The 16466-nt window shown below is 42.7% G+C and overlaps 1 protein-coding gene across 1 annotated transcript in view; it reads left to right on the forward strand.

Moving 5' to 3' along the window:
- Positions 1 to 16466, forward strand: part of zfpm1 (zinc finger protein, FOG family member 1) — a 111604-nt gene that overhangs the window by 78362 nt on the left and 16776 nt on the right. Inside the window, exon 4 of the mRNA XM_056386897.1 lies at positions 2601 to 2734. Within this exon, the coding sequence (XP_056242872.1) occupies positions 2601 to 2734 (134 nt within the window). The remainder of the gene's footprint in view (positions 1 to 2600; positions 2735 to 16466) is intronic.

Genomic DNA, 16466 nt, shown 5'->3' on the forward strand with positions numbered 1-16466 from the left:
TCATAGCAAAGAAAGAAATAAGAAATAGACTTTAATTGAATACATCATCTAAGCATATTTGTCATGCGGCCACTCACCATTAAATACCTTCACTCCATTACCAAGACCAGAATTTAAAGAATATAAAGAACAGTGTATTACATGACCACAGTGTGACCAGTTCCAGTTCAGACTGGGCCACTTCTCTGTTGTGATGGTCGACGCAAACAAGCCCCAGCATCTTACAGTAGTTGGGAGGCAGTCACTAAAATGCCATGATGTCTTATGCCATGACTTTTAGTTCTAGGGCTCAAAATGTAATCTAGTCATGTTTATGTTAACTGATAGAAACATTTTCAGAAATGCACTTGAAACTTGGCTCATTAACTATAATGAAGGGTTTTACTTTTAGGCCTGTTTATGTATCAAACACTTCAGAAGACTCCATGAAAACAATTTGTATACTCAGGTCGACCATGCCGCAACAACAAAGGACCCGTTTGATTCACCTGAAGTTGTGCGTCTGATGCAACAAGTCATGAAAGGATCTCTGAGGTCAATGTTTCACAATGAGGGTCAATGGAGCTGGTCAGGCTGATAAGAGTCCCGCGTGGTGAGGCTTAGCCAATGGCACGGAGGCAGACTGGACATTGATGGAGTGGAGAGATAAGGAGGGTCACAGTGGCCAAACTGGGGCCCCATAGGGCGATAGGAGATTGGATACTGGTTGGTCAGACGCTGGACTTCAGACTCTGCAGCCAGCAGGTTAGACTGTCTGAGGAATCACGTTTGGGCTGATGCTTGACCTCGGACTGAAATGTGACACCAACAGAATCTTGACAGCGATCATGTGTTAGGAGGCGGGACCCCGACAACCTAAACAACAACAACCTTTTTTAACTTGGTGTATTTTAGCAATAAAAGTGCAATGAGTTTTTATTTGTGAAATCAAACTCCACCCAAAACCATTCAATTAAAAATTCAGCCCAACCTGAGACAACAATAGGTCAGCTCGGCTCACATTACACCTGGCTTCAGTGTCACGCTCTCATGTTCACCGGGGCAAGAGAATGAAAACCTGGGGCTGCTTACAGTGCGACATACCCCAGGACTGGCAGACAAGGTGTGCCGGCACCTGTTTCTCTGAGTGTACATACTTCAGTGTTGATCCTAATTAAACAGAAACTATCAGGTCAGCTTTTTTCCATAAAACATGATCACTGTGTGACCTGTGTGTTATTCATTATACTGAGCAGAGTGTGAACATGCCACTTCCTGTGTGAACGTGCCGCAACAGCGAAACAATATTTTCAACCGCTCGATTTTTGTAAAATAAGGTCTGCTTTTCACCTCCCTTCACCACCATCCCTCTGACTTTCTTCCCTCAAACCACACTCCTTCCTGCTCCCTCCAGCCCGCCGTAACCCCCTCCCCAGCCCCATCACGACCACAACCAACCCCCCGTCCCCCCCACCCCCCATTCCCAACCCCCACCCCCCCCACCGGCTGTGGGAAAGCCATTTTATCAGCGTCTGTCCGTTGTTCTCTGGTGGGGATAGATACAGAGAAGATAGATGAGTGTTTTGACATGGAGAGTGTTAGACAAACACTCTTATCAGGCCCGCCACTTTAGACCGACCCCCCGAAACAGTTGCCTGAACCGTGGACAAGATGAGAAGGGGTGGGGAGTGGGAGGAGAGGAGGTGAGATTTTTGTATGTTTTGATCAAAGTGAGAGGTAGTTGGTCATAACACGTAAAGCTTTTCCAGAGGCAGGCCCTGAGGCCGCTCGTGTCACTGAAGCAGTTGACATTAATCCCATTAGTCAGTCAGTCAGTCAGTCAGTCAGTCGGTGGAGTTTCCCTCTGCAACACTCATTAGCGCTGCTCCTCAGATTTGCAGAAACTTCTCTAAAGTGCAGACCAGCTGCTCCTCCTGCACTCCGAGCTGTCTTAAGTTTTTAAATAAATGGATCAGTCCCCTCCGTGCCTCCTGGCTATCTGGCTCTATCTGGGCTGCAGCAGGCTCAGACCACAGCCGCCGTCACTGCCATCCTTATGCAGTTATCACTTTGAGGAAGTACACAAGAAGTTTCCCTGTTTGAACCAGTCAGTGCTCAGCTTGTATCAAACTCCCCCTGCTGTTGGCCGTCTGATAGCTCTCACTCCACGGCCTGTGCTGCTGCGAGGGTTCAGGTCAAGTTCAAGCCACATGATGCTTCTGCTGATTGTTTTTGAAATGTTTTTTAGCCTGGTCACATGGTCTCTGCTGAATGTTGTGGGCCAGTTGGACTTTTTGAAGGCTGAAGCTGATATTTTGATACGTGTTTCTACCAATCTTCACTATCTTTTATATGTTTAATATAAATCTAAACTACTCATCAAAGTTTTTCTAGCAAAATCTGATCAGTATAAGTGAAATTAAAACTTACGAGATATGAAGGCTAACTTTCGAAACAGTTTCTTCATCATCATATTTATCAATGCCTGGATGATAGCAGCTGTTTAATGATAAGGTCATTATCACTGTGGCACATTAACATGTTGGTACATTTGTGCAATCTGGCTCATTTCAGCCTCCCTAATGGTAACTGCTCCTCTCTCCTCTCCTCCCCCCTCACAGATGACCTGGAGTTAAGTGACGAAGGCAGCGACAGCAGGGTGGTGGCCAGCAGAGACCTCCACCCAGACACAACGTGGGGACCTTACCCAGGAATCCTCCAATCAGAGGGCAGCACAGATGATCAGGAGACAGAGGTAAGAATTCTGATGCGATCGCTGTCCAATAACAACTGCCAAAGATTCAGTTACAGTTATTGTAACTGTTTATTTATTCTCATAGAGGAGCTCTTAAACCCACATGATGCACAGTCACATCAGTGCATCATAAACGTGATTAAAAAATACCTGTTGCAAAAAATCAAGAGATGAAAATTTAGCAGTTGTCATGAAGGCTCAAACTCAGTACAACAGCAGCCAGCACAAACTATATAATGTGTAGTCTGTCCATGTGTGATGCTGATCTATAAGGTCTAGATTAAGTTAGTTTTATTAAAACTAGAGCCATGTTTTGATTAATTGTTTGAAAATTAATTGATCGGAATTTATTTTTATGATCTATTATTGACTTGTTCTTTATTTTAAAAAAATAAAAATAAATAACATCACAAATTGCACAAAATATGCTGAGAGATTATCTTGCTCTGGACGGGAGTTCAATAAGTCAAGCAGCTGAAAATGAAGCAACAATTTATTAAAACAAAATATCAAACATTTTCTTCCGGCTTCTCAAATGTGATGATTTACTGGTTTCGTTATTTTATATCATTGTACGTTGAATATCTTTGGGTTTTCCGTTGGTTGACAGAAGATGGAACATGGACATGTCTTCCTGGGCTCTGGGGAATTTATTGGTATTTTATGTGCAAAATAAATTATTTGATTTGAAAAATAGTTGGCAGATTAATTGATAATGAAAATATTTGTTAAATGCAGCCCTGTTTCTGACTGCTCCATATTATAACAGAACAAATATTAGCTTTTTGGCAATTAATTAGACAGGAATCTTTTTTTTTTTTTTAATTTATTTTTTTTTATAAACAATCAATGAATCAAAAACATATTGAAGATTTTGGACAGTGAATATAATGGTGACATGCAGCCCTGAAGTCAATGTCAGGCCTGTCCAACTTTATAGTAAAGAGGCTTTATAATAGTAAATCTTCTTGTATATTGTAACACTGAGGCGAGAGCAAGTCATGTTGTTTAACTGAAGCGTTTTCATTTTGTAAAGGCCAAAGGTCAGAGGTCGGATGGTCAGTTAACAGAGAGACAATGAATAAACACCTTATCACACATGAGTGTTGGACAGTTGTTGGGAATGAAAACAGCTGTGTGTGTCTTTATGTGTGTGTGTTCCTTGGGAACAGTGTGTGGGACCGGATGAAGCCCTATCAGAGGCTGGGTTCGTGCATCATGTGCAAGTCCATCTAATCATATGATACTGATGCTGGGAGAGGCTTCCTGGCACGCAGCACAAACACACACACACACACACTCACATGCTGGGTCATTCACACTCACATGCTGGGTCATTCACACACACACATTCCTGCTTCATTTTTGTAACTGACCACCTTGCTTTACCTGGCTTCCTCGTCTTATTTCAGGTTATTTTCCATGTTTTTTGGCTCAAGGTGCCAAAAACTGAGCTAAATGAATAATAATCCAGCTCAGTCCAGTTTAACAAGTCCACATCTGGGTCCAAACCAGCTCATATCCGGTTAACGAAAACTCCACCCAGTTCAAATAAAGCCTGATGGAGTTTATACAACACAATCAGGCCTTTCCCCATCAGTCCTCTCCTCTCCTCTCCTCTCCTCTCCTGTTCCATACTCTCCCCTCTTCTCCTCCTCTCCTCCCAGCCCTCCCCAGACGTCCGCCTGCCTTTTATCTCCACATGGCGCCATCCTCCTGGACAACAAACCCCAGTGATTGATTCCTGCTTGATAGGCTCTCATTTCTAAGATTTCGTTTATTATCAGTGAGGTTCTGAGTGTACAGATAGATGTGTGTGTGTGTGCGCGTGTGTGTGTGTGTGCGCGCGCGTGTGTGCGCACGAGCACTCAATCGCACACAAACTCACTCACCAATCACCTTTTGTTCTTCCCCTCCCTTCTGCAGCCCATACTGTCCTCTTCCTCCTCTAAACTGTAAAGTCCATTTTCGTTCTTTTGAGGGCTTTGCATTCATATGGAAAGCATCCCGTTCTGACTCTTAATACCCATTTTCTCTCTTCTTCCTCATTTTCTGCCCCCCCTCCTCATTCCCTCCTATCTGTGGACTGAAGGACTGAGGAGACGGACCTTCAGTATCTACTGCAGATAGTGGCTGTAATCTCACATTCCTCCTGTGTTTCTCCCCCTGTCACTCCACATCCTCCCCCTCCTCTATCCATCCCTCCATCCCTCTATGCCTCCCTCCCTTGCGGGTCAGCAGGGGTCAGGGCTATCCTCCTGCTGGAGAGGAGAAATCTGCTCATCTCCTGCTGCTCGACTAAAGCTTGAGCCATCACACTGCATTCCTACAGTGGATTAGAGTGGATGTAAAGTGTAAACTCCCATCACATCCCTTTTATTTGACAACAAGAATAATATTTCATGTTAAAGAGCACTGTTTGCATGGAGTAAAGACAACTATTATCATTTAAATCCAAAAAGAGGTAAAGGGGTGAAAGACAAACATTCAGCTGCACAGTTTCCCACCTGGAGGCCGTCCTGTACAACCACAGTCAGTCTGACCTTTTTATAGTTCATAGTAAAACCTGCAACATTTATGTATTTTAATGATTCTAGTTCAGTATGTAAATATATATCACAATATAAATTGTAAATGCACATTGAAATAGATGAAACTCACTTAAAGTTTCTCTCAAGACATGTTTTAAAGTCTGTAAAAATACTCTGCTGTCTGGCTGATGCTATTACTTCCTGATTGAGAAATGTGGATCAGGCCTTGAGCCCCTGCTAACTCTCTCTCTCTCTCTCTCTCTCTCTCTCTCTGTGTACTGACAAGTTTTGAAGTTTATTTAGCCCCGCCCCCTGTCCCCACAAGTTGCCAGGATTGGTTCCTTAGGTTTGTGACGTATGAAACCCTGGCTGTCTGAATCTGTGTTTATGAGACTCATTGGTTCAGTGCAGTTCAAGGAGGAGACACTCAGTCATGGGGTTGATGATTTCTCTCATCATATGTCCTGTATTATGTAAAAACATCATATGGATGTTAACGAGGTTAAACACTGGATTTTCATCAGAGGGTCTTTAATAAAAGCCCAAAGAGCCGCAAACATTTTCAGATGCCATGTTAATAATTTTCTCTATTTTCAATTGATTAGCAATAAAAAACACACACCTGTCTTACAAACAGGGCCTGGCAATGAACCGGAAAGGTATCAGAACCCACATTTAAAATCTCTCACCGAATGGATCCTGCTCAAAAAAAGGGAACCTAATGTTCGGTCATAAGTCTCCGCACTGTACGACTGACGTTAGTCCGTGTTCACTCAAAGTAAAACTGGTGATGTGGACGACAGGAGCACAAACACCGAGCCTCAATCTGAGCAGCTTCTACCTAAAGAGAAGCCACGTCCGTCGTTTGGTCATTCCGGCTTCAGTGGAAACGACACCAAACAAAAAGAAGTCAGATGCCACCAGATTGTTTGTCACTTGGAACACGGTCACATTGCCGAATGTGAAGAGTGCATGACTCAAAAAAAAGAAAGACCAACAAGCTCCGTAGTGATCGTTAATTAATTGTTATCAAGGTAAATAATTGTGATATTGATTTAAAGTCATATACAGCAGCCCTCCTTGATACAGAGAGGGTTTGAATAGGTAGGGAGGATGGGTGAATCCTGAGTCCCTCCTTATTTCTCTGGAGTTGTTTTCTAAGTCATTGTGGTGCAGACGCAGTACAGTGGGATGCAGTGTGTGAAGTATGTAGAGGTAACAGTTAGTGATATACACAACGTTTGTTTGAACTTCTCCTGCGACTGTTGGACTTTGTCTCCTGACAAAGAGAGGAAACATAAATGTGTCATGTCAGTTCTCCCTCATGGTAAACCTCTTCAGATAAATTTTAATGTAAGTAAAAGAGTTATAGAATTTTTTTTTTTTTTTTTTTTTTAATCCGGTATTTGAAGTGTGTCTAAACGCTTTTGACATCACATCACATTTACTTCCTCTTGAGCCTTAACTACACAGGTCTGTGACTAGCCTATCAATCTATCAGGCTGTTTCTGAACCTGCACCCTGAAGCTGTTATCATCACTGTTGCTGTAGATAAAGCCGTTTTCTCTGGAAACAAACTATGGCCTCAAATATTATCATCAAGTTGAATGAACACTTGTTTGATGCTACTTGACAAACATCAGATGTCACGTTGCATGTACTGTGTTACAGATCTACTGGACTGCTCTACATATTCATTTGAAAACCAGTGAGGACAGACTCTTCCAAAGTATCATCTAAAGTGATTGCAAATAGTTTTTATTGATGTTTTCAACTGGTTAAACGTACTGTAAGGGTAGATGTAATATAGCATGCACTATAACAGCCTCAGTAAATCCTCCTCTCTGAACTCTGCTGGAGGGATGGACACCATTGTTCCAGCAGATATTTCCTCATCAGTTTGATGCCGGTGGTGGAGAGCACTGATATGTCAGTCCAGAATCAGTATCAGTTTGCTTTTATTCAGGGTTTTCTTCAACTTTTTTGGCTCATCTGCATCTTATTTTAGAAAATCTTCTATTTATTTCCAGAAGGTAGAGGGGGGCTTAACTCTATCACGCTCTATCCCTCCATTTCATATTGATCATATACAACGGATATGAAATATGCAAAAATTAATGAGCACAATATAATTTAACATAAACACAGCCACATCGGCAAGACTTGCAGCAAAGATAAAAGTTTTTATACTGTCAGTGTCCATTTGTATCTTATTTAATAAGAATCATTTTCTTTTGGCTGGACACTGTTCTTCCTTTGTCAACCTTCCTCTATTTGACATGCTGTCACCATCTGCTCACTTCTATACCTGTGCATTTGTTTCCCAGCTGTATCTCCTTACTTTTCTTCTGTCTCACGCCACCTGTCCTCCTCAGTCCTCGCACCCCCCCATCTCAGGAGCCCGTCCCCTCCCAGCTTTGTCCTCGTTCTCTCAACTTCTCTCTGAACAAATTTGGTTCTTGATAAGGTATCGGTTTAATACAAGACCCACTGAACGACACAACGAGACTGGCAAGCATTTTGGCCAGGCCACACATACACATGTACACTGACACAGCAAAAAGAAAGTGAGTTTTTATTATTTGATCTGAAACAATATACCGCAACATTACATGTCATGGACGATGTCGCAGCCTGTGTGTGTTTGTGTGTGTTATGTGGTCGGTGGTGAGTTTGTGAGGAATCGGGGTGGGGCAGAGAGAATGAGAGAGAGGCTCGGAGAGGCAGATGAGATCCAGTCCTTGCTCTCCCTCCAACAGATCTCCTTCATTAGATTAGCAGCGTGTTAACTGGCCTGTGTCATATGGAAATCCTGTCATTTGCATCTCTTGAGAAAGAGGCGTAAAACCATTTATCTATTTAAATATATTCTGGCTGATATGGCTGTTGGACTTTAGAACAGGGTATAATAATGTTTACTGATCAACTGATCAGCTGGCTGCTGATTCCTCACAGTTTTTGGTTGAGTGAACAACCAAGTCTTCGTCTGTGAGGCTCCCGTGGCAACCCAGGAGCGAGCACGCCACTGCTGCTATTCTGATTGGATCGTACATAACAAATCTGATATTATATCTCCTCTCCTTCTGATTGGATCCTGCTTTAATTAACTGATAGTGCAAGTGCATGTTATTGGACTGAATTTGCAGATTTGTTGTAAAATTTCAGCTCAGATGTAGGATGAAGTGAGAGCGGAAGAGTGATGATGCTAAAGTATGTGCAGACCGAGAGTTTGTTGCATCTGTTGCATCTCTCAAAGGACATGTGTCCTGAGTGAAGTCTTCGCACTGTACCACTGGAGAAACTCCACTTACAACATTGTCCCTATTGTTCTCCCTCTTTCAGCTGCACCCAGCAGCTCACCCCACCCCAATCCTGTCTTTCGTGGAAAGGCAGCCTGAAGGCACGATCCTAGAAGGAGCAGAGTAGGGGAGTTCAAAGCGTTATCACGCGCCAAACGTCTTTTCATCATGTTTTAGAAACAAGCGTTCGCACTAATCCCCCAATAATCTCTCCAGGAGAACTGGGGCGATAAGGCGCGCCACCCACGGCTTTTCAAACACTTTTTGGGTAGTCTCTTCTCACTCTCTATCTCTCCTCCTCTCTGCCTCCTTTACTCTCCTCTCTCCACTTACTCCTTCCCTCACTCCCCTGGAAGGACGAGTGAAGGTGATCATCGTCTCCTCCGTAGTCTCTCTCCCTTTTTCTTTTTTTTTTTCTTTTGCATTGACTCTGAGCTGGTTTGTTTACAACCGGATTCTGATCTTTATATTTTATCTGGATACATCAACAGTGTTTCTCTGCCTCTCTGTTTCTCTCCCTCCTCCGCCCATCAAATTAGAATATTAATTAAAATGGTGCTCCTACAGAAGATGACAAATTGATGATTAGGGAGAGTGTTGAGACACCTTCTGTGATGCCCCCCAGAAGAACACGATACATGAGGAACCTTCTTAAAAAGGAAAGGAAGAGAGCGAGAACAAGAGTTTCTACCTTTAAAGACACATTGTCTAAGATCTTATACTCTGTTGCTGTTTTTGATTATTTCAAGATCAAAATCCCTCTTCTGTCTTCCTCAGGCCTGTATATAGATGAAGTTGAAGTGATTCGGGGCGACCTAACCTCTCTCATCATATCGAACCACATTCATTTTTCATGGCTCGTGGGTTGTGGTAGTTAGCAGAGCAATAGGTGTTTGAAAATCATTTGGCAAAAGCCTTGTTTACGTTGGTAAAAGAGACACCAGTGAATTCATTCCTCGCCTTTCTTCCACCTTCTGTTTTAACTACACAGGTGAGGAACTAAAGTTGAAGCATACTGACGACTTAAAGGTTCCATATAGTCTGAAGGTAGATGTCCATGTGTTGTTTGATTATAGATCAGGTCTAGGTTCTATATTAATACTGTGAAAGTATCAAAGCCTCAGTCCACAGAGAAATGCACACAGCCTGTGTTCAGAAACTGAGCCTTAAAACCAGCCGTCAGGACTTCTGGAACTTTGTGACGTCACAACAAAGCAGTCACCGCTCTCAGCTACACCCCATGCGCTGCACTCCTGGACCCGGTTTCTCTGAGTGTTCACCTGAAATCTGCTATATTTTCATTAGATAACTCAGAGAAGTGTGAGCCAATCAGAAGAGAGGTTCAGAGCCTCCTCTCTTCTGAGAGAGGAGATGTAAAACTACACTGAGATGGCTTTTGGTTCTTAAAACCACAAATATATCTTCTTATGGATCAACACTTCAAATAAAACACAGAGAAGAGAAAATATGGAGCTTTAACACCTGCTGCACCCTAACCTGTGGGTTGTACAGTGTCAAGAACCATGTAAATGGTAAACGGACTGCATTTTTACTGCGCTTTTCTAGTCATATCAACCACTCAAAGCACTTTACACTACAAGCCACATTCACCCATTCACACACACATGTATTTTCTTTTCTGTCACACACACACACACACACACACACACACACACACACACACACATACGCAGATGATACATCTGGGGCAATTCGGGGTTCGGTATCTTACCCAAGGACACTTTGACATGCGGACTGTCGTGAATCGAACCTGGCACTACCTGCTGTAATCTGCTGACTATGATAATGTCACAGAGATTTTTCAGACATGTTGACACGTCACAGCAGGAAAAACTCAGATGTAATTATTGAAATTATTCTGAATTTCATTTTTGCTGCTTCAGTTTCAGGGTCCTGGTTTTGTTGACTCCCTGGGAAACTTGAGTAGCCGTCGTTAATGTTATTATGAAACCAGTTAAAATATCTGCGAAGAGAAAAAGGCTATTGCTCAGGGTTGTGCTCATTAGCTCAGTGGTCTTTCAGCATTCATTGCTGGCTGATTGAGTGAATGCAAGTTTAAAGTAAAGAGTCTTGTACAACTGCACATCGTGGTATCCAGCTTCACATCAGACTCCATATTCACTCATTCATTCCATCGGCTCAAATCCATGAAAGATTTGATGACAATGCATCCTGTTATTAAAGCTAATGATGCTCCACTGCTATTTCAACAACATGTTGCCTCACAGTGTTGACCCTGCACATCTGGGCCTTAAGGAGAGGCGGCTTTTATCTGTGGGGATTGAATCAGTGTGCTCCATATAGGCTACCTCTGCTCTCACCTGTCGTCTGACTTGCCCACATCATGACAGTAGCTCTCTGTCTCTTAGTCTGTCTATCTGGCCCTGACAGAAGAGCCTATCACCCTGAGAGAGGAAGAGAGAGGAGGAATGATTAGAGAGAGAGAGAGAGAGAGGAGAGAAAACCGCCATGAAAGATAAAATACTGATAGACAGAAATTCAGCCAGCTAGGCCAGGAAGGAAGAGGAATAAGAGACCTGAGAAAGGAGGGAAGGGTACATCGACTGAAACAAAACATGAGACAAAAAGAAATATGAGAGAAAAAGAGAACTGCAAGAGAGGTGAGGCAAACATGGAGGAGGAGGGCTGGAGGAGACAAAGGGAGGAGGTGTTCATCACTCAGTGGCAATGACTGGTTGGTATCTGCATCTCCCTGTCATCTGCAGCGGCTTCTGCAGGGTGGAGGAGGAAGGGAAGAGGAGGAGGAAGTGTAAGGGAGGAGAAGAGGAGAGGGAAAACCTCTATCCTCTCTATCTCTGAGCCTCATCTCCGGCAGTTCAGGAGCCTGCTTTCCAAGAGTGCCTCATTTTCAAATCTCTTATCTCGACCCCCGTTTTAAGTATTGCAGTTTTATATTTTTACATGTCATTTGCATGCAGCTCATCAAACCTGGCTCCCTCTATTTTTTTTTTTTTTTTTCTTCCTTCGTGTTCGTCTTCTCGGAGGTGTGCACTGATATGAGCAGCTGTGCATGAGCACGCCTGCATGAGGGAATGGGGATTCACTCCACCACTGAGCCACAGACATGTACTGTACTGACGATATTTGTACCTTGTGAGTGGAATATACAGTGTAATATCTTGTGTCTGTGGTGAATGTTAGAGAAATGCTTTGCGTGTGTGTGTGTGTGCGTGTGTGTGTGCGTGTGCGCGTGCGTGCGCGCGTGTTTGAGAGGCGGATGAGAGCAGGTTTCTGATTTTTATCTGCCTTCCTTTTCTTTGTATTTTTGGAGGATTCACACAGTGACCTCTTTGTTTGGGACAGTGAGTACAACCCTCCAACCCCCTGGATTGGGGAAGAAACCATTTCCTGTAGCCGAGAGATAGAATGAGAGACGGAGAGAGAGAAAAGAGAGATAGATAGGATGGAGAAGGAGGGGCGGGCAGACAGAAGGGCAGGAATGAGAGTTGGAGAGAGGAAGAGAACTGGAGATTAAGGAAGAAAGAAAGAGGTGTACAAAAGGACGGACGGGGTGCAGGGGGAGAGAGAGTGAAAGGGGAGAACGGAGGAAGAGGGTGAATTGGATGATTGAGTGAATGATTTTGGGAGGAATGAATGGACGGTGGTTGAAAAGGTCAGGAGAGGAGCAGCTAGAGGAGCACCGAACGTTTGAAACACTTCATGCCAGAGAGGATTGATAGAATAAAACTCACCTTTTTTCACTTGCTTTACAAATATTATTGCATTTTTTAAATAGATAACACTTCTTAGACGTGTTTGATAATGTTGGACCAAACCCTTCTGGCTGCTACTGATATTCATTTATTGACCCTGACAGTTGTGGCTGTGTTATGTCAGTGCTAAGGAGGCTTTTTTTTTTTTTTTTTTTTTTTACTATTGATGAATCTTAATATTTAATTGGATTAATCATTTATTCATTATTTACTGGTTAATTATGCCACAACATTTCTGAAAGTCTGACACCACAATTTTCTCAAAGACCAAGGTGCTTGAAACAGGTTTCATTTGACACAGAAGGAAAAGCAGCAGATTTTCACGTGTGAGAGGCTCAAATTACCTTGATAGTGTGAGTGTAATGTCATGTAAAGAAATACTGTATATCTGTGTCTGTGCTGGTGAATATGTTGTCTGCAGTAACATATTACACTTCAGACTGTAATCTCCAAACTGAACATGCTGTTGAAGCCTCTCCAAAACGGTTTCAACTAAAATGTTCTATTATAATTGTAAACGTACGCTTTATTGCAGGACTGCTGTATTAGACTGCATTCGTTTAAGCTACAGTAGGTGTACTTAATAAACTGGCAACTGAGTGTATGTTGCGGTCATTTTAAGAAAGGCTGTTCCATAATTTGTTTAACAGGAAACACTGAATACTGAAACTATCCAATACTGCTCAGATTCATAATTTTCTTTTCTTATTCTTTGATCAGATCAGATCAGAATTAAGTTGATTTCAGACTGTAGTAGTATTGTTTCGGAAAGGTTCTTGTCTAGTTATGTGTGTTAAGACAACATGTAACATTTGAGAAGTGTTTCTTCTTAGAGTTTTTAGACAAGAAAATATTTTTATGAACATCAAGAAAAATATACTTTTTGTCTGACTTTTATTCTCCCAATACAAATACTTCAATTAGAATATATGCTGATACTGATCCAATACTGTGTTTTCCAGAAATTTAAATCTGTACACCTCACTGTGTGGAACTCATTGAAAACATTTTATGTTTCTAAGGTAACTGAAAACTGAACATCACAGTGCCATTGACCATCTCCCCACAGACAGTGTAGTGTTGTTAAATGTATGCAAAGCCTGCACTAACATGGATTATTGACTTGCACACTTTACATTTGATGACCATTAGACTCGTTCAGGCCATTACAGAGCAGTGTAAACCATATTAGAGCGTGTGAAACAGTATACACCATTGAGACATAGATGTGTTAGATGTACCAGTTGTGATTTGCATATACAAACACGCTTATTCCCCAGTGGTAGCAGTAAAACTGTGGCCGTTGACAGCTGTACAGAGAAATCTTAATCTGCTCATCTGCAGGGTGGTGGTGGGGGTGGTGGGGGTGGTGGTGGTGGTGGTGGGGACTATTTATTTTCTCTATTTCCCCTTTAATAGATGTGTACGTGTGTGTATACGTGTATGTACTGTATGTAAATGCATATATATATTTGGGGTTACTTAAGGGAAAGTTCTCTGCTTCCCGTTTCACGTCCCCATCACCATCATCACCATCATCATCATCATCATCATCATCAGTGCTGTTTGGCTCCCCAGAGAGAGAGAGAGGGAGGGAGGGAGGGAGGGAGGGAGGGAGGGGGGGATGTGAGGAGCCATTCTGATACTGAGAGAGGGAATGGAGGAAGAAAATGAAGAAATGAAATCAGCCTGGCATCATTTGCATTCAAGTTTTATCGGCGTAGGAGGAGGGCGTTTTTGGCCTGATAAGGAGAGGGCGTCGCAGGCTGCGCTGGAGGTGGAGGGCTGTTGGTGGGGAGAGAGGTGTGTGTGTGTGTCTGTGTGGATATGTGTGTGCGTGTGTGCAAGTGTGTGTATGAATGTAATATGTGAATTGACTTTGTTAGAAAGAGGTGGCTCTGGAGTTCAGTTGGTGTGTGTTTGCACCGACACACACACACACACACACACACACACACACACATATGTGAATGTTACAGCAGCTATAGTGAGGACAGGGCGTTGGGGGTGGAAATGGTGTGTGTGGTGGTGGGGGTGTGGGAGTGGGGGGTTAATATCAGACCAAATAATTAGATTCGCTATCGTCTCAGCGGCAGCAGTGCGGGTATCAGGCAGATTAAAGCCGGGCTCGGGGCTGGTTAATATTCATGAGGGGACCAGGGTCCGGGCGAGGGGCTTAGACTGTAGCTCAAAGACTCTCCTCCGGCTGATGGGGCTTAAGGCGATGCTCTCCACCAAGATGGAGCTCTGCCAGGGAGGCCTGACAACCCACTGATAGATGGAGGGCTACGTGGATAGTTAGGGTGAGGAAAGAGGAAGAGAAGGTGACAAGATACAGCAAGGTGTGCTGGCAGGTCACACACCTTCATCTACCTGGATCTCTGGATCTTTATTTCATCCTGTTGTTTTTACGAAATGACAGCTACCTGACAACATGTCCTTGTCTCCGTCTGGTCCTCTCTCTTTCTTTTACTTGTCCTCCTCTCCAAACAGTCACTGTTCACTTCATGTCTCTTCACACTTGTAGTCTCGTTGTAGACTCTTTTTGTAAAGAGGAAAAACACATGAATCATGGGGGAAAAGATATATGTTATCAGCTAAGTGGACATCTGTGATGAAATAATGACTTTGCTGACAGAGCAGCGTCCTTCTTTACATTCAAACGCGTTTTCAACTAGTGTTGAAGCCATCTATGAAACACTTGTGAGTTTGTTATAAATTATACAAGATATTAGACATGACCAAATCAGTATCGCATTTATATAATATCAGTAGGACACCAAGAATGCATGTGTGAGGAAAGAACAACAGATTCAGGATAGCAAAACCTCAAACTCATCACCTGCAGAGTTTCTAAAAAAGACAGCAGATGAACACAGTTGATAGAAGAGTTACCAACATTTTTATTCATCAATAAATCAAAGAGGAACTCTTTAGATTAAAGAGACACTTACATCTTTTATGACAAGAAGCAGCGCTTAGAGCAACACTACATATGAGTGTACTGTTGTCACAAATGGCTGGGTGTTGTATGAACATCAGCAGCAGACACAGCTAATGCATGAAACATCATGCTTGAGTTTAGCTTTGTTGCTGTATGATAATGCATTCTCACAGTTATAGTCTTACTTATCTTATGATAGTCAGACTGTCAAACTTTTCAGAGCAGCCCGGGTCGACTCTCTGTGGGTCCAGACGTGTTCCTGCGGTTACCAGCGGCCAATTGTGTCAATGAGATCGGCGTCAGACCAAGAGACGTGAAAAGGGTTTGATACCATCCAGCGGCCTCTCCCCTCTCCTTAACTCCCCCACACATCTCTGGCATTTGCATTCTCTACCGCCCTGGTTAATTACACACACTCACACACATGCACACAGGCACACACTCAAAGTGTGATCTGGCCCTATGCCTTTCTTATTCTCATTATCCCATGTGAATCTGTGTTTTGTGTGTGTGTGTGTGTGTGTGTGTGTTTGTGACTGTGAAGTGTTTAAAGTAACACGTTTTCCTGTTTCAAGTTGACATTGCAAATTATCTGCTATTGTAACTGGTGTTTGTTGTGTTGCAATTTAGTTCAGTGAGTTAAATCCTTGACTTCAGCTTTGTGGAAGTAAAAGCAGCAGAATCTGCAGCTGCAGCAACAATTGATCAGTATCTCCTTTAAATTCAGCTGTGGTCATGTTGAGGACATGCTGACAAAGTGACTGATAGATTTCCAAGAGATCTCACAGTTTTCACAAAGCCTGCATATGTGGTCGCATATATTTGCATGCTGCTGTAGCTCCTGCAGTTTCCTGAATCCCAACGAGTCCACAGACAGGGCCCCTAAATAAAAACATTTTCCTGCAGCATCTGATTCTGATCTTCAACTGGCTGAAGGGGGCGGAAGTGAAATTGATTTCTTAAAAAAAATGTTATTTGTTATTTTCAGGATGAAAATACCATTAAAAAGCATTTAGCTATTTATAAAACTATTTATCAATAACTACCCCAGTGATGCTGTATATTATTTCTTTTGTCCTACAGGACAGTAGAAATCTGACTTTACCATTCATTAAAACATGTTGACGTAGCTAAGAGGAAACTCCATCAGGGAGATGTGGACAATATTGACTTTTAATGAGGGTGTGATTCATTCTCAGCTAA

Source organism: Seriola aureovittata, chromosome 10, assembly GCF_021018895.1.
Source record: "Seriola aureovittata isolate HTS-2021-v1 ecotype China chromosome 10, ASM2101889v1, whole genome shotgun sequence".
Taxonomy (NCBI): Eukaryota; Metazoa; Chordata; class Actinopteri; order Carangiformes; family Carangidae; genus Seriola; species Seriola aureovittata.